This window comes from Chaetodon trifascialis, chromosome 2 (genome assembly GCF_039877785.1).
Source record: "Chaetodon trifascialis isolate fChaTrf1 chromosome 2, fChaTrf1.hap1, whole genome shotgun sequence".
NCBI classification, from domain to species: domain Eukaryota; kingdom Metazoa; phylum Chordata; class Actinopteri; order Chaetodontiformes; family Chaetodontidae; genus Chaetodon; species Chaetodon trifascialis.
The window spans coordinates 22,821,694-22,844,113 of record NC_092057.1 but is presented as its reverse complement, the minus strand read 5'-3'; the positions used below and the strand labels follow the sequence as shown (position 1 = coordinate 22,844,113).

At 43.9% G+C, this 22,420-nt stretch overlaps 3 protein-coding genes across 5 annotated transcripts in view; 2 read left to right on the top strand and 1 right to left on the bottom strand.

Moving 5' to 3' along the window:
• grk4 (G protein-coupled receptor kinase 4) overlaps window positions 1-10,571 on the bottom strand; it is a 42,219-nt gene extending 31,648 nt beyond the window's left edge. Inside the window, exon 1 of one of the 2 annotated variants that reach the window (XM_070978668.1) lies at window positions 10,194-10,571. In XM_070978668.1, coding sequence (XP_070834769.1) covers window positions 10,194-10,245 — 52 coding nt within the window. In that variant the 5' untranslated portion in view covers window positions 10,246-10,571. The remainder of the gene's footprint in view (window positions 1-10,193) is intronic. The other variant, XM_070978677.1, reaches the window with a different exon arrangement.
• Window positions 10,572-13,865: 3,294 nt separating this feature from the next.
• Window positions 13,866-20,755, top strand: LOC139341503 (target of Myb1 membrane trafficking protein-like). Of its 2 annotated transcripts, none has more exons than XM_070978068.1 (15): window positions 13,866-14,026; window positions 15,503-15,587; window positions 16,039-16,117; window positions 16,401-16,550; window positions 16,813-16,947; window positions 17,040-17,189; window positions 17,827-17,943; window positions 18,187-18,320; window positions 18,401-18,443; window positions 18,531-18,663; window positions 18,794-18,860; window positions 19,399-19,474; window positions 19,607-19,666; window positions 19,773-19,812; window positions 19,929-20,755. In XM_070978068.1, exons 1-15 carry the CDS (start codon window positions 13,951-13,953, stop codon window positions 20,072-20,074), a joined length of 1,491 nt encoding a protein of 496 aa, XP_070834169.1. In that variant the 5' UTR covers window positions 13,866-13,950; the 3' UTR covers window positions 20,075-20,755. The 2 variants fall into 2 exon arrangements, with proteins under 2 accessions (XP_070834169.1, XP_070834162.1); XM_070978061.1 differs by having other exon boundaries at window positions 13,868-14,026; window positions 18,528-18,663.
• Window positions 20,756-21,358: 603 nt separating this feature from the next.
• Window positions 21,359-22,246, top strand: LOC139338367 (noggin-2-like). Its single transcript, XM_070973299.1, has one exon. The coding sequence runs from the start codon at window positions 21,359-21,361 to the stop codon at window positions 22,244-22,246; it is 888 nt and encodes a 295-aa protein (XP_070829400.1).
• The last annotated feature ends 174 nt before the right edge of the window (window positions 22,247-22,420 follow it).

The window sequence follows — 22,420 nt, the reverse complement described above, 5'->3', positions numbered from 1 at the left end:
ATACATACAATATAAGGTGGCGCTAGCTTTTTTATATATATGAGCACCTGTTGCACTGTGCCAATTATTCAACAAGAGCAATATCCCACAAAAATGCCATGTTTGAGAGGTTTCATCACAGACCCGAAGGACGACCCACCCCAACAGTCTATCACTTCTAAAGGGGAGAGAAAGCACCAAACGGCATCACTGCAACACATCTGATGGAGCGTTCAACTCTCACTACTATGTAACAACATTTCTGAACACTTTTATCTCATTTGCTGCACTACTTACAGCAAGTATAGATACACCAAGAGCAGTCTGCTCTGATATGACGCCTGAGATCTGACACCAAAACATTTTACAACACCTTATTTTGGGGGTTTTTCTCAAACCTTGCATACTGCGCTAAATCATGCAGCCATTCATGTCTCATCCACATTCATACAAATAAAGCTTATTTGAATTTCAAAATGAAAGTAAAGAAGAGTACAAGGCACTCAAAGCCAACTTCTGGTATTTGATCGTTGTCATCGCCACACACATCCCATCACATAAAAATACAAGGCATCTTTTGTTCCTTTCGTCATTAAAATATAAAAACAGTCCACTATTCAGTGCTTTGTATTTTTATTTACATGGTAGAAAATTAGCGAGGGAGTGAGGAACACACAAGTCAGTGGGTTTAATCCTGACTTTCTTTGCTATTTCCATTTCAATCCCATGTTCTGAAACAGTAAATAAAGTTGGCTGAGCTCGAGTGATCTATGTAGACTGTGGCAGTTTGAGGATGACAGAGAGGGAAATCCTCTGCCCTTAAGTTCACAAGACATGGACTGGTGACATGTGCCAGCTCAACACTGGGTCACTAAACACCTGCAAAACAACACACTACCAACACACACAGGCACAGTGTGTCGGTGCTCTCACCTCTATAAAAATATACTGAGGCAGATAACAGCACTAAAAGCTGTCATCATTTATTGGGACAAGTTGTAGTAACACACACACACACTCAAGAAAGGGCCACATTTCTTTATGAAGCTTACAAGATCCCCGTCGACTGCTGACAGGCATGTTGACAGAGCTGTTGTGGAGCTGCAGGGCGCACGAACGCAAACACACAGATGTAGCCGCACAAGCACAAAAATGTTCTCTCTCCATTGCGGCAAACAGGGAAATAAATAAAAAAGGAAGAGCAGCAAAGATAAATGTTGGAGTTAAATGTTGGATGGGCTATTGTACACACTGTCTAATGATAACCAGTTGCACCTGGCTGCTTCTTCTGCAGGAGAAATCGTCGCACACACTCCAGCCAAAAACAGAGTGATTGATAACTACTACTATGCTCAACAGAAAGCACCAAAATGTCAGAGATGAACTTTCCCTGTCAGCTGCTGATACTGTTAGGGTTAGGGTTAGGGTTAGGGTTAGGGCAACTTAAGTGCTGACATATGTACTGTAGCACCAATACAGGTTGAAGGCACCAATGCTTGTATACTGTACAAAAGACATGTGAGAGAGTCACCTGAAACTGAGGAAAAACAACGGGGAATTTAATAACAAGCTATGGAAGAACATGTGTGTGTGTATGCAAGTGTGTGCGTGCGCATGTGTGCACGTGCCTGTCGGAGCTGGCCGGGCCACCCCGCCCTGTTTAATGTCACTCTGACGTCAAAGCCATGTGTGCAGGCCCTTAATGCAGACAGGATGGAGCAAGTATTTATTTAACTTTGCTTCTCCCCTCCGACAGAACGGGGCCCTCCATAAACACCGACTTCAGAGCAGTTTCGCTCATTCATAGCCGAGCTGCAGCCAGCGCTGAGATCATCGCGCAGGATCTCAGGACAGGCCCACGCGTGTACGGCTGTGATGGGATTCAAAAGCCAGAGCGCGTCGGGGAACGGCCGACGTCGGCTCATGAGACGTGCTGCTCCACGACAAGGATGCACATTCCTTTTCCTTAAAACATCCATAGACAGTGGGATCATCCTGATGGCACAGCAGTCTAAAACATGTAATATGTTTCCAGCGACTGGCCGACATCTCCCCCCTCTGTCTGTCTCCTCATGTTCACGGCCGCTCTCTGTCGTCAGCTATCTAACATAAGCAAAACAGCACAAAAACTGCTTAAAAAACTGCTCGACAGGATGAATGGATGACCAGACATTACACTTGGCCCCATTAAAACAACTAACCCAAGTCCTCTTGTTCCTTGCTGATAAAATCCAGTCTATTATTTCTTGAAGGAGACACAAAGTGCCAAGTAGCTGCAACGCAACCCATCGGATGAAGCCTTTGTCTTGTTACAACAATTCTGAAAGTCTCTGGGGTATCAGTAGCCATCACTTTAATGTAACTTGCAGCACTCTTTACACCAATAGCACTGTCACTTACTTTTTGTGTCTGAGGTGTATTTTGGTGCGTTTCCTCCATTTTCAAGTCTGACCGGTTCAATGTTTAAGAAAGGGGACTATGCGAAACAGAACTAAAAAAAAAAAAAAAGGGAGTAGACAGAGAGTATTTCCATGCAGCTTTTGTTTGCATGTCTGTCTGTCTGCAGTGAGAGTGTACTAATGAATGAACATTCGCCTCTGTCTCTTGTCTCTGACCTCCCTCCTGCCCTGTGATCAGTTGCAGTTTTCACATGCTCTTGATGTGCGTGTGAAGGCCAAATACAGTGCAACACCGTCCCAAATTCGCCCTTCTCCCTGTCCTCCCTTTCCTCTCCCTTTCATCTCAAGTGGGAGAAGGAGCCAGACTGGAGGTCACACAGTAGACGGTGGAAGTATCATCTCAGGGCGAGTCCCCCCCTCACCACCACTTCAGAGGTCCTGTAGCTTTCACCAATTCAAACTTGAGATTTACTTTTTAAAAAGCCAGTTCAAATAGAGTTCACCTCTGATTTCACATCCAAACGCTTGAAGTGGAAAAGAAGAAAATTACAGAAGAAAACTTGTTCAAAACAGATTTTTGTCAAGAAACAGACAAAAAATATTTTATCATTCTCACAAGTTCATTTAGATATTTTCTTAAAGTTATAAAGCCTAAAAAATTGATAAGCTTGAGGAGGAAGTAGAGCAGGGTGTATTTAGCAGAACAAAGTTCACACTTTGTAGTGCATTAAGGTAACTCCCTCATCGAATGTAAGAGTTAGTTTTCATAAACTGTTCTGTGAGCTACTATAGAGTCGCATTAAAAAGAAAATTAATTAGCAAAAATCTTGACCATGAAATGATTGTTTATAAGACTGGAACCTACAAATATTTTCATTATTGATTAATCTACTGATGATTTTCCTGATTAATGGATTAATTCTCGGTCTACAAAATGTCTGAAAGTGGTGAAAAATCACACTTTCCTACAGCCCAGGTGACATCTTAAAATGTCTTGTTTTGCTCAACCACCCGTCCAAAACCCAAAGCTACTCAGTTTACTTTCATGGGATAAAAAAGCAGCAACTTCTGAGCACTTTGTTTAAGTTAGAGAGGCAAAAATTCAATGATTCCAGCTTCATTACAGTTAATATTTTCTGGTTTCATTCTTTCATTCTTCTCTTATACGATAATAAACTGAATGTCTTTGGGTTTTGGACTGTTGGTTGGACAAAACAAGACATTTTAAAAAGCCACCATGAAATCTGGGAACTGTGAATATATTACAGACCCAGCGATTAACAGGTTAATCAAGAAAATAATCATTTGTCACATCCCTAAATTAGTAATGACAATGAAGCGGTAAAATCTAGTTGGTATTAACTGAAAAAACAATGTGTTATTATGTGGCACATATATAAACAGATGAAGCCATTATTTACACCCACAATCAGAGATTAAACAGTGTCTGGAAATGAAAGAACTAGCTGTGATGAAATAAAAACACTTGAAAGGGGAAACAGCGTCACTGGCAACTTGATGCTGTGATTCCCAGCTTTTTCAGATGTTACCGTGAAACACAGAGCCGGCGCGCCGCTGCTGTCTTCACAACCCGTCTTTATTTTGCATCACCATATGGGAGAAGCCGCTCAGCCATCTGATGAACACATGTCACATGCTGACACTCAGAATAACAGCCACAAGGCCAGAAAATCCAGCTCGTCTGTGACAGTGACAGACCGATGGCGGCAGCGAGCAGCTAGTGTTTACATCCTCATGCAGTGTGCTTCTTACAGTTCAGCAACACTCTTCCACAGAGGGGCCTGAGACCAGTACAAGAAGGTTTAATGCCTTGAGCTGGAGTTCAAAGATCAGGGTCAATGAGAGCAAAAGAAAACTAGAGGAGAAAAGGTAAAAAGCCAAGCATGCTGTTAAGTAACTGCAATACATTTTGGCACCAACAGCATTTTCTCTAACTTTCAAAACACTGATAACACTGTTTACCAAGATATTTTTGGCCATGGTAATCGTACCCTGAATATTTGGTACCAGCCCATGCCTCGTCGGATCTGACCCCCACCCTGCGGCGAGTTGCGGTGGAGTTTTGGATTGGACGGCGGCTGTGCCCTCCCAAAAACATGACTTAAATGGTAGGAAATGAGAGGGGGTCATGCGTAGTTTAGGCCCATTGTAATACGAGCATGCATGCACACATGGGCACAATGAAGCCTGGCCATGATAAATGAATGGCCTGTTGCGTTCCCAGTCGCTCTCCCATACAGCGTGTGATTGGCTGAAGTAGCCCCTGATAAGGAAAACATTAGCTGCGAGTATCTGTGTTGCCTATTCAAAGCAAAGGCCCAGTGTTTGCATAAGGTAATCCGTCTGTATACCCACACTGAAAGACTCACATCAGCTGAGAGGAGGAGGAAAAAAGAGAAACATGTGAATATCAGGCAGCACTGCCCTCCTCTAATCCTCACCTCTCTCACATGCCCCCTTCCCCTTTTTCCTCCTCTCTCAGCCTCTTTCACCCCTCCCCCATATAAACAGTTTTCTTCTCTTGTTATGCCTTGGTTAATTCTTTATGGCCAGACCTCTCCCTCTCCCTCTCTCCCTCTCTCTCTCTCTCTCCCTCTCCCTTTCCCTCTCTCCCTCTCTCTCTCCCTCTCTCCCTCCCTCTCTCTCTCTCTCTCTCTCTCTCCATATGGCCGTGAGAGAAGGCATGGGTCACGTGTACAAATCTGAACGACATTACAACATCACAGTAAATTCCCGGACATGACAACAAACGAGCAAGGTGGCGGAGGGGGACGCTGGGTCTCACACGAGGTAGGACATGCAGTTTTTCACATGAGCAGAAAGGACGTGCACGCGCGCACAGTGCACATAAACATGCGATCTCGCTCATTCCAGCAGCGCGCTGGGCTGTTTTGCAAGACCTTTCCTTCCTCTGCCCCATCTCTCCGTGTTCAAGATATTCCATTAAATCCAGCCGAGACGTGCTTGAAAACTGACCCTTGTTTTCACAGTGTCTTGAGGGAAAAGGGGTGGGGGGAGGACGGCGAGGGGAACATGGTGAAACTAAACTTGAACTAGACACACAGAGTTCGAGTGTGTAAGAGGACAAAGTGAAAGGTTAATCATCTATATGTTATGTACAGCTGTCTCTCAGATGAAGGGCCCACTGGCGGATTTCATGGCCAGGCTGAACGAGCTGGAACACACAAAAGCAGTCCCTCCACGAGCCCTTGGGTGGAGAACACATAGCACATATTACACCTTGAAGATTATCTTCGATAAGACAACACTTTCAAGTCATATTTGAAGGCAGGACTGACATGAAATTCAACCAAGGGCAGACGCCAAAATTGTGACTATAGGAATGTTTTAAAAAGGCAAACTGATAAAGCGTGAAGGACCTCCGACATGGACTACACTTGCCTCTAGACTCTGACTCTGCCAGACCTCTAAAAACTCTTTTGGAGGAACAGAATCTTTATTTGAACCATAAGAACTTGTAAATACACTGAGCCGTACACATTGTTAAAATCAGGCTGACAGCTGGGTTCTCACAGGGAGAACGCCCATTTAACATTTAATAAGGCAGCTGGAACAACGTCCCTATGATGTTCACAAAGTGCCTCAAAAAGTGCCTCTTCATGCTTAGTCAGCCTTCCAGCAAATTGTGCTAATGAACATCCCAGTAGCCACCCAGCTAAGCGCTGCTGCTAATGCCATGCAGCAGAGCTGCGTACGCAACACACTGCGTCTCGTTCTCCGCGCAGCCCATTTGTGGGTGTAATAACTGTAAAATGAGTCCCACATCAAGGGACAGTCACAAAGCAACGTGTTTTATGAGCCTCAGCTGGAGGAAACACCCCAGAGTGATGACAACAAGTGTTAGCCCAGCTATGACCACAAAACTAATAAAGCTACGCCGGCTAACGTCACAGGCAAACCCTCACAAGCTGTCTGAGAAGACCTGCTGGCCTACAATTTGAAGGCTGATGGAGAGGGGGCAAAGAGCAGAGGTTAGTGACACCAACAGCAGAGGTGGATCCACTTACACCTCTAATGTTCTATGGCCTAAAAAAAAAAAATCAAAGCTTCCAGCTTGTAAGGTGGAAATGAGTTACATAAGCAGGATTTAAGTTTCTTCAGGGAGCACTGGACTGTCCACATTCCTTCCTTTTTATGAAGACAGAAGGAATGATGGAAGCAAGCAGAAACAGATCAAGTGGAATTGGACTCCAGGAAGAGGTAAAGAGGGGTGAAACGCTCTGCATGTCCACCCACTCTGCATTTGATTATGAAACCATGTGTGGAAACGTAATACGTGGTGATATGTTCATGTGCCTGTTGCTTACAGGTTTGCATTAAACAGTAACAACACTCAGCCGCCCAGCTTAACGCTGTTCCTCTCTGTCCACTGCTTCTTAGCACAGACCTATTTTCCTATCAAAGCTTGAATCTTAGGAACTGAGAGTCAGAGTGAGAGTCAACTCAAAATTTTGATTTCAACTCGCAACACTTTTGAGGAATGACGCACTTTTGTATAACCCATGTTCCTTATTCAAGTGTACCAAGAGTCACATCAATACATTACCAGTATGACCATATTAAATCTCCAGGAGCTTCTCAGCAGCACAGCTCGCTTCCTAACTGAGATACAACTGGACATTCAGCTACAAGAAACATTAAGTTTGTATCAACAATTGTTCCCCATTTGACATAAACCATCTTTTCCATGTGAAATCGATCAAACAGACCCTCCAGTTTGGTTATTAAAGAGCTCTGACAAATACACGTAATGGAGGCAGGATATTTTACAGCTCAAGAGTAAACATAATTTTTCTCAACAGACTTCACACCGCCATCTGCTCCGCTGTGATAGGGTGCTGTGCCAACTCAGGTGGCTGCAAAGTATTGTAAACAGTGCAGTCTGCGGGACAAACTATGATAACACTGTTTCTAAATGATCTCAAGTGCTTTTAACTGCAGTACGTACTACGATTTTTCTGTGAATATCAGCCAATATATGCACCAATGCATTCTGTGATAAATAGCGTATTAGCTGCAAACACGGGCCCTCTGATAGTTCAGTGAATTTCTACAATATATAGACAAACAGAGTGTATGGTACTGCTTAATGTGAAACGGGTTTGGACTGTCAGTACAATTACTGATGAGATACTCCTGATGTTATTGTGTTTTGAGGCCATGTGGATTCATACTGCTGTGTTGAAAATAACTCTCTAATGCTTGGCTGAACTTTTACATCCACACTGTGGGCTGCATCTGTGCCAAAAGTTATCCTCTTGGCATTCTCACAAACACCCTTTTCAAAATGCTCTAATTTGGATTTCCTTTCCACACTTTGTGCAGATTGTACATACACATTTCACATAGGCAGGGCGGGGGAGCAGCGGGAGCAGTGTCATCTCTACAACACCAAGCCACTTCCCTTGACGTGTCATTTCAACTGTGGCAGACTGAACACACCCTGTCATAACACTTCTCACCCAGGCCACCCAGTTTCACATCAACAGGTGTGCAAAAGCGGAGCAAAGAGTCAAGACTAGGCACTCAGAGACAAGTGTCACATCTTTATTATGGAGCGTCAATTCTGGGATGGAGAACGCTCCGTGTCGACAAACAAACTATGATTGTTTGTGCACCATGCAGACATATTAGTAAGCCGGGAAAATGCTTGTCATTTCATGTCTCCACAGCGAGGTCAGAGTTCCACAACAACTGATTTAACGTCTTGCTCAAGGACACATCAGCAGGGCAAAGCCTTGCTGACTCAGTGGCTGCAGCTCATGCAGCTGGTGGACTGCCTCCCCGCAGCCGTCTGCTGCATGCAGGCGCTTTGATGCCATGTAGCACACAGGTGACCAACGGGGGGACCGTCCAATGAAAAGGCTACTGACCTCTGATGTGCAGGACCTGTTTTCTGTCTGCGTTTAAAGACGGGGTCCCCCCACAGCTGCCAGTGTTGACAACTGTCACAGTGCCATGCTGAAACACTTCTGACAGCTGCAAACACCCACCTCTGGAAAGGCTAATTAAAATCAAATTAGTCTCCTGTGCACCTTAAAGGGATAAATTGGGAGCCATTAGATGTTTTAATCTGAGCACTAATTAACACAGTGAATGGTATAGCAGGGAGAAATATTCCAAAAACAACCCTGACTGTTTACTCAACATGCTTGACATGGCAACTATTTCAAAAATCTTTCTGAAGACTGCAAGTACCGACTGTTTTCTTTAACCATAAATCTATTGATCAGATTTTCAGCTAATTGTTTAATTGCACAACTTGTTCTCACAAGTTATGACAACTTGTTGGTATTTCAACTGAAAATCCCAATAAATGATTTTGTCGAAAGACCAGTTGGTTCATCAACAAATACCTGAAGACTAATCTCACCATGTGAGCATATTGTGGTGAACCTGGGCCACATATTGAGACACACCAGGCTCCTTCCACTCTCTCATACACTTATGGAGCCTCTGGTGATCACAGACCGAGGACACTGACGCGCACTGAGCCTGCAGATGCGATCAATGCACAATAACCTCACGGGGTAACACTCGTGGTAATGCCAAGCACCATTAAACGGCAGGTAAAGGAGAGCCTGGTGCCTCGGAAGGAGCAGCTCCTGCTCTGAGATGGATTCGCTGCTGCTGCGAATAATCCATTTCACAGCAGTGTTGGCGTTAAGTCTCGAACTGAGACGCAGTCCGAATATAATGCAAACCATGAGCAGGGGAAGGCCGCTGCATACGCACACTGAGCCGCGACCCCCGAGCCATGGGCGAATGAAAGAGATGGACTTGTACAACAAACCCAGAGGCCACACACCTTTTCTACTGCCATCAAATCCGAGTGGACGGAGAGGGAGAAAAAGCACACACAAGTAGAAATCGTTGAGCGGTAATAACACCTTTTTACCCTCCTCTGGCAGCTGATACAGTGTTGTACACCCACCCAGCGCCCACTCACTGGCTCCAAAGTAGCCTCTCTGCTCTGCCATCTCCTGGAAAACAGATGGATACTCGCCTCTTCTCCACCTCCAGGTGAGCTGCTGCGGGATCACCGGCCCACTCAGCAGCGTGCACACCCGGGGCTACAGCGCCTGGGCCGCCGGGGTACACGGTGGGCCTTCTTCCAGCCTCCCACCGCATCTAAAGCCTCCACTGTGTTATCAATCCTTCCTCCCAGCAGCTCCCAATAAACAGCCAAACGGCATTGCGGCGGCATATTTCTGCGTCAGACACAACCACACGTTCACTTTACATTGCTAATTGGGCTTTAAACACACCGAAACCCACAATGACAGGTAAGACGAGGCTGTGCGCAGGCACAGAGCCCCGCTGCGCAGCTACATTTCGCTCCACACTCAATACCATGTTACGTGAATACAATTAAATAGCAGTTATGCCACCGTAAATTGTAAATATCCACCAAACCAGTGGCGCTTGTGTGAAAAAAAAAAATGCTCGACAGCCTCTAATGCAACGCTGCCGTGTGAGCGCGATGCTGCAAACACTCCCTGCGTTGTTCATCTCCAGCCCGCTGGGCCTTCTGTTAACCTGCCCGGCGAATGTGTGTGTTGTTAGTGTACAAACAGCTGATTTCAACGGAATATGTTCGGAGTTTGCCCGGAGACAAAGCGCTGCGCAGGGATGGAAGACAGAGAGAGCGTATGAATCCCAAGGAGGACAGCCGAGAGCTCGGGCTCGTCCATGGCCATGTCGTAGAGGTGGAGGAAAAAACATACATTTTAATCCCTTCTCCTTTTATTTCTGCTGTTCAGCCGTGCTTACCTTCCCTTGCCTTCAGGAGAACCGTGTTGGCCACGATATTTTCAATCTCCATTGTCAGAATGTGAAAGCCGAGCAGTCGCGATACATTTCACTGAGCGGAAAAAGACGATTTTTCTGATCAAACGTGCCGACGACGGTGAGGCTGCTGCACGCGCACGGGGCGAACGCGGCACTGGCGCATAGTAGGTGTTTAATAGTGGTCGTCGTTCCTCTCCATTGCAAGACGTTTTCTCGAACCCGACTTACGGAGCCGTATGATTACGACGGAGCTTGTTAGCATTCACAGCCTGCCTCCCTTCCCTCTCTGCCTGCCTTCCTTCCTGCTTCGACTCCCTCCTCCTCCTCCTCCTCCTCATCCTCGCCCCTCCTCTGCACAACGAACCAGCGAAGAGTAGGAGGGATCAATTTACAACCAGTGCAACCGCACACGCATTCACACAATCACAAGTGCATTCATACATACATGCATGCAATTTCCCAGGCCCGAGTCACCTGAAATTATGGACGGTTATGGCGTTTATTGTGTGGCCGTTTGGCATTAAAAGCTGCTCATGAGTGTGGCTTTTCTACAAGTGTCCCTCAGGCAACCACACAAGAGCCTGCTGCAAACCTCTAGAAAAGATTGGACGTTTCCTTTAAATAATCATTCTGAAATTTCTTTTTATTCAAAGATGAATGAACATGTATCTGAGTAAACTTCCTCTCCATGCTTCCCTGCAGCTGGCTAATGTAGCTCTTGTGTGGAAACATGAGTGCCATGGGCCACAGAGGCCTGATACAGACCTCTTCTTGAGTGAATAAAGGCGTGACGGTTTTAAGTTGTTGCATTCTGCCTGGAGAAAAGAGATAAGGCACTGTTTTTCTCCTCCCCGGGCATCACTGTGAGCCAGCATCCCTCAGGGCTTTCTAATCTGGCTTTTGGATCAAGTGAACCCACAATGCTTTGACAGGAGCCGTGTGTCTGCAAGAGGAGAGGACAGAAGTTAATATCATATTTGCACTTAAAAAGATTTAAAGGTTCGTAACTGTGAATCAATAATAAATACAAGTTTCACTTCATTTTGCTAATGAGATCATAAAAGCAGTAGAGAGAGGCCCGAGGGTGTCTGTGGACCAGGGAACTGAGGAACTGTGAGGGAAAAGGTCAACAAGTGTCTTCTTCACATCCTCACTGATTTTATGAACACAGAACGTGTCCATTTACAGCAGCAGTCTGCTTCCATGCTGAGCTGTTGGACCTGTGCTTTTAAAGTTGAAAGAACTTCACCCTTTACATACTGTTACCATTACTGTTTACCAGAGGAACTGGCATATCACAGGTTTAAATGTGAGGAAGCATCACGTCATACTGAAATGCCGCAATTTGTTCATTTTATTTTTAAGGTATTTTCTGCATCAGAGGCACAATGCAATTTAGAAAAGCAGGTGCCAGGACCCTGACTAAGACTCCTGAGTCAGGATTACATCACTGGGACTTTCCAAAGAAAAGGACAGTCTGTGCATGAACTTGATTATGATTATTTCACCTCTTCAGAAACACACCACTGCCCATGGTCAGTCAGCTCGTGTTTGCTTTGTTGTCATGGTGGACTTGTTTGTCAGGAACAACAAAAGCTTGACAACTAGTATTACTGATGGTCCATAAACTGTAGATTCAATGCTGCCACCTAGTGGTGAAGATGCATAAATACAAAAGATTTTAACATTAAAATCTGTTTTTACGCTGTACTGAAGCACAGATTTGAAGTATTTGTGCTTTATTGAGTATTTTCTTTTCATGCCACTTTATGTTTCTATTCACTACACTTACTTATAAATATGATGGGTTTTTTTTAAGATAAATTAAACTACTTAACAGTGTTTACAAGTAGAGCTGAGTCAATTAGTCAATTAACAGAAAATCAAAGCAACTATTCTGACAATTGTTTGAGTAATTTTTCATTCAAAAATGCCAATGGCTCCAGAAGTTTCATTATTTGAATAATTTCTTTAAAATAATTTTGAAGTTTGGACTTTTGCTTGGACAAAACAAGCATTGTGAAGGTGTCAGTTCGGGCTGTGGGTAATTGTTGCACCATTTCTCACTATTTTCAGAGTTTTTACAAATCAAACAATCAGCTGATTAATTGAGAAAGTAATCATGGAATAAATCCATTTACACTTACACATCATTCACACCTTGTTACAATCCACAGAATTCACTCTTCACAGTGATGCCAGTGGGCCTCTGTGCATTAAGCATAAATGTGCATAAATTGATTTAAGATCAAATCAAAAGGTATTCCTTGAACTTCATCAGATCTTGATTTCACTTGTTCATTAGTGATTAGTAGTTAGGGGATTGTTGACTGTGCTGTGCCAGCAGGGACTGCTAGTAGTCAAATAAGACAACTTCTCATGATTCATATTTTTACCTAATGACTGAATACAATATAAGTACATTTCTATGAACCTTGTTGCATGTCATTCCACATCTATCTCTCCCTTCATTTCCTGGCATATCTCTACTGTCTGCTCTTTTGATTTAGTGATTTAGTGCATCACAATGCAGGCTACGTTTAAGACAGCAGGTGGTGCTGTGGACAAAAAAATGTCTGAAAAACAGAAATTCACACTTACCAAGCTCACAGCACAGATGTTGGTTGTGGAATTTTATTATACTAAGCACAGTAAAGACTTATCTACCTCTCATATGCATATTATTCATATCAACCTCTTTGTCTGCGAGTGCAGGTGCTGTTATTCTCTCATCAGTCTGTCTCATCATCATCAGTGATGAGACAGACAGTCTGAAATTTCCCCACTGTGGGACTAATAAAGGTATATCTTATCTTATCTTATGTCCTGCATAGGACAGGCTAAGAGAAGATGAAGTGTGGATTTTGTCACCGTTTGTAATTTATGATTCTTATATTAAATACCCCATTGCTGCAACAGTGATCTGGCCTAATAATAATCTAATAATAGTAATTTGTTTGTGTAGTGTGTGTGATTTAATAACATGGAAAAAAGAGAAACTAAAGTTATGTTCCCTGGCCTGCCATAATTAACTAGAGACTGAAAATCTTCATGATCATGACAAGGAAGTGAGAGATACCAGTACCACACACCATTTCATCATCCCTGACATAAGAAGTATTATCATTTCATGATTTTTTAAAGAGGTAAATATTGTGCTTCTTTCATCCTTACATTTATCAGACAGTTATAGTTACTTTTCAGATGAATATTTTATATGTAAGTTAAAATCTATATGTATATGAAAACTTCAAAGTAAATGTTCTGCTCTGTACCTGTCCAAAGACTGTATACCGTCATGCAGTTTAATCTATAATAATGCACATTCTAGAAACTTTTATTTCCCTCCATCATTGCCAGTAGCATACAATACAGAGTATAATAATATAACACTTTGAAAGGGGCCATTAGGCAACATGAGCACATTTTGATAAGAATACTTGCATACTTAAACTATTACTTGTAACACAGCACAACTTTGAAGAACTTGCAGCTGAATAGACAGAGGATTTGTCTGAATCTTCGCACATCTCCAAACAGTCCATGTGATTCAAAGCGGTTCGTCAGCCTCTGTTGTTGTCTGCTGTTTCCTGCCTCTGTGTGTTTTCACGTGACCTCATAAGGAGCTCGAGCGCTTCTGACAGCGGCGCACACACACACACAGAAAGCAAAAGGAAATACCGCAGTTTTGAGCTCAGTAGTTTCCAAATTACTTTAACACAGAGAGTTGTTATTTTCCATGATGTTTTCACTCGGGGAGAAGATGGAGTTTCTCATAGGAAACCCCTTTTCAACGCCCGTCGGTCAGAGAATCGGTAAGTCACAGCTGCTTTTGAAACTTTATGTTCGGATTTGTTCGCTGTTTGATTCAATTTGACATTATTTCATTGAAATGATCAGACACATATCGGAGCATTTCGTAACCACACAACCACGGATGTAAAACAACTTCAAAGCACGTTTAAATGTGGTTTTCTTACTCTAAAACGTTTAATAATGAACTCAACATTTGACAGAAACATAAAAGTAGTTTACGGCCAATGACTCGACAGAGGCGGGACTCAGCCCCCTCAATCTTGCGTGCGATTGGTTGTTGCGACTTAAGCGACAAATAATGTGGCGAATGCAGGAGGCGGTGGAGGTTTCCTGTCATTTCCTCAAACACTGATGTGTTTAATCGGGCTGCAGTTTCACACCTTGTGCCAAAGTGTTACTGATGAACAACAAGCGTACGTGACGTTGCAGCACTCTTTCAGCAGCAGTATTTCCTCATAATGGCAGCAGGCTGCTGTAAAGCCAGCATGTCCACAGAGGTCTTAGGCCAGCTGCTTATGCCTGCAAAGATGTGTCATCAGGCCAGTCATGAGCAGTGATAAAATCTTCCACACCCATGTCAAGCCTTCCTTCCTCTTATCTCATCCCCTCACTTTCTCACACATAAATGTCAGAGAGGCTTCAGCCACTTCTGAGGCGAATGAGAACAGAAGCAGCTGACAGTCACATGAAGTGGTGGGAGCTGGGGAAGGAGAGGGGAGGGAGGGGGGAGGGATTGAGAAAGGCAGTGGTGAGGGTTTGGTGTGCTGGTGGAAAGGAATGAAGGAGATTTAGAGACTTACGAGGAGCCCGTGGTGGGATGGTGGAGTGCAAAGAAAGCTGGCCTTGATTGCTGAATAGTTTGGAGAGAAATAACACATTTGAGCTGGAAACCCACTTTTCTCAGTCCGCTTAATGCCGTAAACAGTGAGTCGATATAAAACATGAAGGATACCACTTACTCCAATGAGAGAGTTCAGCGTTTGATTTTTGTCTGCGCTCTTCTTGTTGGTTTAAAGTAGATGAGGCCTTGTTTGATAAAGGTGATGGCAGGTATTTCCACAAAACAGAATAATTCACTCAAAACTGATGATCCCCACAGTCTTCAAGAAACAGAAAAGTGACACATTTTCGACAGCCCGCCTTTCAGCTCATTGTTTTGGTTTGACAGCACACTACTTCACCATTTTGGTTCACCGTCACTGCTTTCATAGTGTGTTTCTGGCTGCAGTGGGCAGCTATTTTCAGCAAAAATGCTCTGCCTCCAAGTGGCCACATAAATCAGGTTGATGAGAATTGTTGCTTGTATAGCCATGTAAACATTTAACATTTGATTTACTCTTAATAGCAGTGTAGACTTCCTCTTCTCATCCATGGATACAAAGAAAACAGCAGAGCCAGAAATGTGTTTCCAATATGGAAAGTGTGTTTGTGTGTTTATTATATGGTGTTTTTGTCTTTTCACCCTCTGTTAACAGAGCGAGCGACCAGCGGCCTTCTGCAGGCGGAGGACTGGGCCCTCAACATGGAGATATGTGACATCATCAATGAGACGGAGGAGGGGTAGGGTATCCACACCAGTAGCACTGTTCCCCGTCTGGTGCATGTTGCCTAACCTTTCTGACTAATTAGCACACAGTACTGTATGGAGGCCTCCATCTTTATTTTTGGATTTCCTTTTACTGTGTCACTTCCTGCATGGTTTTGTTGTATGTTTTTACATTTGCATAAAACTGGTTGTGACTGAACAACCTACTTATATATATTTGTTATGCAGTGTGTGGTTTGTAGTGCTATGAGGAACGTGTGCCTGAAATGCAACATGTTTGAAGTAAAAGAGTAAATCACACAGGCTATGAAACCATGAATGAACTACCTCCATGAATGCTCCTGCAACAGAAAACCTCTTCATCTTCTTCTTTGTTTCTTTTTATAAATGACTATTGCTTATTTTCATGCAGGGGCAAACAAGCAAACTGATCATCTGATGCAAATTTGTTTTTGTTTCTCCCAGGCCCAGAGATTCAGTCAAAGCCATTAAGAAAAGAATCATCGGAAACAAGAACTTCAGAGAGATCATGTTGGCTCTCACTGTGAGTAACCACGTGTAGGTGATTGTTAAAGTCATATTCGTTATTTCATGAGCTGAGGATTGAGAGGTGTGAGAGTGTAATTGGAAGGCTAGAATGACCCTTGTCCTTATTGGCTGGTAGCCTGAGGGGAAGGCTCTCTTTGTGCATGCTTATACAAGTGGCTAAATCAGCATTCGCGTTGAAGCAATGTGAGAAAAAGCTTCATTTTGGAGCAACTTGAACTGCTGAGATTTATTCACATTTGCACCTTCTTTGTGTTGTGGACTGGATCGCTGTCACACAGGTTCTTGAGGCCTGTGTGAAGAACTGCGGCCATCGCTTCCACGTCCTGGTGGCGTCGCAGGACTTTGTTGAAGGAGTTTTGGTCCGTTCCATTCTGCCCAAAAATAACCCCCCCACTGCCCTCCATGACAGGGTACTGAGCCTCATACAGGTATGTGGATGGTCACATGGTTATGATGGAAACTGTGTGTCCTTTGTGATTTAATTATCTTCTTACATTCCTCTGCTACGCTGGGTGTAATCACTGACCTGTGGGAATGATAACATTAGATAGAGCCAGGCATGCTGCCTTTCTTGTCGTCTTCTTCTTTTCACACGTCATCTGTTTTGTCCTTCGCACTGTGCCACTGAACGCTGATCTCAGTCAGTCATTCTCATCGTATGTCGTCATATGTTCTTTGTCCCACCCACAGTCGTGGGCTGATGCTTTTCGTAACTCTCCCTCGCTGACGGGGGTGGTGTACGTATATGATGACCTCAGAAGACGCGGGCTGGAGTTCCCCATGACCGATCTGGATGCTCTGTCCCCCATCCACACTCCAAATAGGGTGAAAATAGCACACCAAATGAAATGCGTGTATGGATATCTGTCTCTACCTGTACCTTTCTGACAAATTTCACTGCTGCCTTAAACTTGCAGAGTATCCCAGAAAACGGGACCCCTGAGGTGACCCCTGTCGCCACTCCGACACATCAGCCACAACCTCAGGCACCTTCCAGAGTTCCCGCTCAGAATGCTTCACCTCCAGTCCAGGCCAGTGAGGGACCAGTCTCTCTCTCTGCAGAACAGGTATCACCTCCTGTCTGTCAGTCAGCGACTACAGAGAGCTAACTAGGACTGACTGACATGGACTTTTTAAAGTCAGCGATATTTGTGGACTCAATTTGTTTTCACTTTGACATTAAAGAGCCTTTTTAGTTTCACCATCTAAAATCCTAATTACATCCATGGTGATTCAGTGTTATCTAAGAGGCATCAATAGTTTTTATAAGCACTATGTATTATACCAACATTAAGCATCTTGATGGGGATTGTTTTTTTGGTTGGAAAAGTCTTGGGAACAACATTTAAACCATTAACATAGACCAGACTTTAACTACATCTTAAATGAGGTCTGTGGTTTCAAACCACTGGTACTGTAACAGAGCCACTGCAGCGCACGCATGACTGTGGGTGTTACTGTGGGTGTGTAATGTTACTAGTTTCACCCTTGATTTTTCTGCTGTGACATGTCAGAATATAACTAAACTGTAACTATACTGCAGCAGGCTGCTTCTGTGTAACTGTGGCTTGTATCTGTGTGCTCATAACAGCAATGTATCATTGCAATCCTGAGCAGTTAGCGGCAAAATTACTACAGATACACTTAATTGTGTTGTGGCTCTTGACTGCTGTTGACTGAAATATAGATATATTTCTTATCCAGGAACAGAAGCTGCGAAGTGAGCTGGCATTGGTGAAGGGAAATCTCACTGTGATGACAGAAATGCTGAATGAGCTATCACCTGGACAGTGCCAGCGAGACGATACAGAGCTGCTCCAGGTGTGTGTGCACGTGTGTCAGAATCGTCTGCTTTGTCTATTACATTTACAGAGTCTACACCTTTTTCAGTACATTACACAAGCTCTCGTCTCATGTTATTGACACCTGAACTTGGGAAATGTAGGAAACGAGTGTAGTGTTCTAAAGTAGAAGAAGCAGCATGAAGAGAATGGGTAACACAGTACATCCATGTCATTTGTGATGAGAATAAATTCTTCTCCCCCTCCTCCTGTGTCCAAGCAGCAGCTGTACTCGGTGTGTAAGAGCATGCAGAGTCGAGTGGTGGAGCTCGTCCCCCAGCTCCTGGATGAAGGGTTTATTGAGGAGCTGCTCGTGGTCAACGATGACCTCAACAACGCCTTTATTCGCTATGAGAGGTGTGCTGCAGCCTAGCTTTGTGTTTTGGATTAAGTTTTTAAGAAAATTTCATACTCATGGTGTTGTTATTGTGTTTTAGGTTTGACAGACAGAACAGGACGCAAGTGACGAATACTCAACAAGTAAGAAAGATCTCGACTACTGTATGCATGAGGAAACTGTAAGGTGTCAATGTTTTCATCATTTATTATATATTCTCGCTCTAGCAGAGCTCTGCCACAAGCCTGAGCCTCATCGACCTCAACCCAGAGCCTTCAAATCTCAGCCAACCTGCTGTCATCACAGCAACCAGCCAACCAGCTGTCAGCACCTGGCCCAATCAACGGCTACCGCCCAACCACAGTGAGTAAGCTTCTGTTGACTTCTGCCTCATATGTGCTCTGTTTTGCAACACCAAATCTGTACGTTTGACATTCTTGAACCTGAAGTTGTGATTTGGTGTATAGTAATGTAGCCTCTCCTGCTCTTGCAGAGGAGGAGGAGGAGTTTGACATGTTTGCTCAGACGAGAGGCAGCTCCTTGGCTGAGCAGAGGAAAAGGTGAGTGCCAACTGGTGACACACACATCATATCATGATCATGATGCTCTCACTGCAAGATGCAGCACACAAGGCATCATACATACAAAAAACAATTACTTTTTTCAGCTATAAAGAAGTAACATAAAAGAGTAGAGTAACTCATTCTTCTGAGTGGTCCCTGAATGCATCACATCAGTGCATCACGACACCTGAAAACAAAACATAAGTAGATGTAGAGTGTCTTCAAGAGAGACGGACAAATTATTTTTAGTTGAAGTCAAGTTAGTTTGTGGAAACACGCTGGCAGTGATGAATAAGGCTAATGTGGAGAATCATTACAGCTCTAACACATACTAAACTGGATATGCTATAAGGACAAATGTTCTTGAATAAAAGCACTCTTCAGCAGAGTTTAGGTGCCAAATGAGCAACTTTCACAAAACCACATTCTGACAGAGTGTTATGCTGGCAAGTGTTGGAAAGGGCTAAATAGGGCTGAGTAGTTGGTTGACTATAACTTACAGTCGTCACAACATTCCAATACATCCTATCCCCAGTGTCCGGTATGAGGACCCAGGAGCTGTGGAGGGCCTTGCTGGAGCTCTGGATACGAGGTTGCAGGTGACAGGAGGGGTATGTATACCACCGTTACAATATTTGAAGCAAAATATTACCTGTGAAATATACAAAGTACAGTGCTAGCTGTGTAAATACAGCTGAAACACTGTGTCACTTTATCCCTCTCTTGATTACTTTTCCCCATAGATGCCTCCAGCAAAAAACTCTCTGCAGAACAACATTGACAAATGGTTATCTTGTGATGTGGTAAGAGAAAACATGTGTCTCTCCATGTATGGTGTTCTTCTGAAATAGAGACAATGTGATGTTTGATAAACTATGCTATGATATTTGTACTTTGTTGGGAATGCAGGAAGAGCAGTCTTCAGTCAGCGAGGGTGTGTCCAGTGAAGGTATGCTCTTCTCTCATCGCTCCATTTTAGTGTAGAAATAGAGATTCATACTTGCTGCTTTCTTCCTGTGGGTTCATGTGTCCACACAGACCTCTAACTGTAAGTTTGCCTTTCAGACTTTGATAAGTTTCTGGAAGATCGGGCGAAGGCAACAGACCACAGCAGCCAAGCAGTTCGCAGGGCGCCGCCCTCCACATCCAGACCGCCGCCACAATCTACCCAGCAACAGGACACATCACATGACCAGCTGTTTTCACTTTGACTTTGAGGACAAACCAGAAGTGCGGGTGGATGCAAAGGTCCATATACACATGCTATCACACTGAAATAAACCTACAATCTCACATGCTGTGCCACGTCAGGTGTTCTCTGAACACACACACACACACACATGCATACTTGTACTTCTATTCATGTGAGGACACTCAATGACATAATGCGTTCCCTCGCCCTGAACCTTAACCTTACCCTAATTCTAACCCAACCCTTGAAACCATTCTTAGCCTTCAGGCAGCCCTTTGAAGTAGTGAGGACCGGCCAAATGTCCTTGCGTTCCAAAAATGTCCTCTGTAGGTTAAAAAGTACATACACACACACACACACACACACACACACACACACACACACACACACACACACACACACACACACATAAATAATAACGCCTGACACTACAGAACTGCTGTCTAATCAACTCATTGCATAAATGCAGTATTTCATAGTTAACTGCTGTTTATCGTTATGTACTGTAAGTATGAGCAACTTTTTATGACTATTTATGAAATGTATTATTATAATGTTGATATAAACAAAAACTTCAATTAGAACAAGTGTTTACAGTTCAGTATAAAATGAAGAATTTATTTGTTATTATACCATCGTGTGCCTTTTGAGCCAGACAGTTGATTTTGTGTAGGTGAGAATAAATGCTGCTTTGTCCTGCAAACATGTCCCATCTGTCCCCTTTTTAAATGTCTTCTGCTTCGTCATCATCTGAACTACTATGATGGGAACTTACCCTCAAGCCTGTTTTCTAACTTATCTAAGTCCAGTCAGTGTGAGAGTTATTTTTGAAGATCTTGCGTCTAACACAGTTCCACCAAATCGAGGTCGAATGATCATTTTTTTCTTGTAGGACTACTTCTTCACATCATACAAATGCCTCCTTGATGACAGCTCAGTTCCTGTCTTTACTTGAATTTAGCACAAATAGAAATCTGTTAAAATTCTAGTAATCAACACATGACACCAAAATAAAGCTTCTCGGATTCGTCCGTTTGTTTGAATTGACGATAGCCAAAACATCAGATCCTTGAATATGAACTGGGAGCTCAGGTGTGTTCTGGCCATGCTCAATAATATGCCTGCTGTTTGTGTGATAAGGTGCTAATTTCAGCGTGTTATTGATTAAGAGCTCAAGGATGTCTGGTGTTGGGTACATGGAGTCCCTGAAACACCCAGAGGAGAACCCATAACTAAACGAGCAAAAAGGAGGACAACAGGAACAATTTCTCATTCTTCTGCTCTGCCATCCGCTCCTAAGACCATGCCTGGATCGTTCAGCTGTGGAGTCTGGATTTCTGTGTCAGTCCTTCTATGTGGATCTGCAGCATTTACTTCTAACATTTCAAACCAGAATCAGCTGCCAAATGGGACTGTTATTCAAGACAAAGAGGACCATGGCTGGGAGTCACCGTTTCTTCAGCTGAGAGCCAATCTACTCTCCACCTCACAGCCAATCCACCCATACACCCTGCTGACAAATGCTGAAGACTACCACTACATGCCCAAACCCAGACATTGCCGCCCTTCTCGCCTCTTGCGTCTCCTGGGATCCTCTTTTGACCCTTTCTGGATGTCCATACAGCAGCCACCTGAAGCCTCTGGGGGTGATGGTCAACCTTTGTTACGTGGCGACACACTGCATGCCAAATTACCCAACGACAGCGCTGCCAGGCAGAAGTTTAACTTGAGTGCTTCTGCAGAGCTGAGAGAGGCCGCAGCAGACCATCGCCAGAAGCTGGAGAAGGAAGCTGCACATCTGGACCTCAGTTCTCTGCCCTCACACGTTGCTAGTTTGGTCAGAGACTGGTTAGTGCGCTCGGCCACTTGTGGATTAAGCTCCCAGTGGGTGGATCTGGGTCCTGCGTTCTGGCCACGTTGGTTGCGGCAGACTGATTGTGAAAGATCAGTTGGAGAGCAAAGTTGCTCCTTTCCTGCCGGGATGGAGTGTGTGCGGGCTCAGACAACTTACATAAAGATTCTGGCTTGGCACTGCTTGGACATCAGAGAGAAAAGCGGTGGGTCTAGAGGGGTTAAAGCGGACATTTCTGGCGGTAGCACTGAGAGTGCAGCAGGTGAAGTCACAAAGAGGTGCGTGTGGAGGCAAGTGCCTTATCCTGTGGTCACAGCATGTACATGCTCATGTAAATGAAAGTAAAGACTATCTGTCCTCATCTTCAGATGGGTTTCCATATTATATTGTCATTGAATTGATATTGATGAAATCAAAACTGTGTTGGCTGATTTTACAAACCTAATCATAGCTCTGTTTAATTACTCAGTAAGGCATTGCATGTACTCTGTTACTGGCTTTAAGCTGAATGTA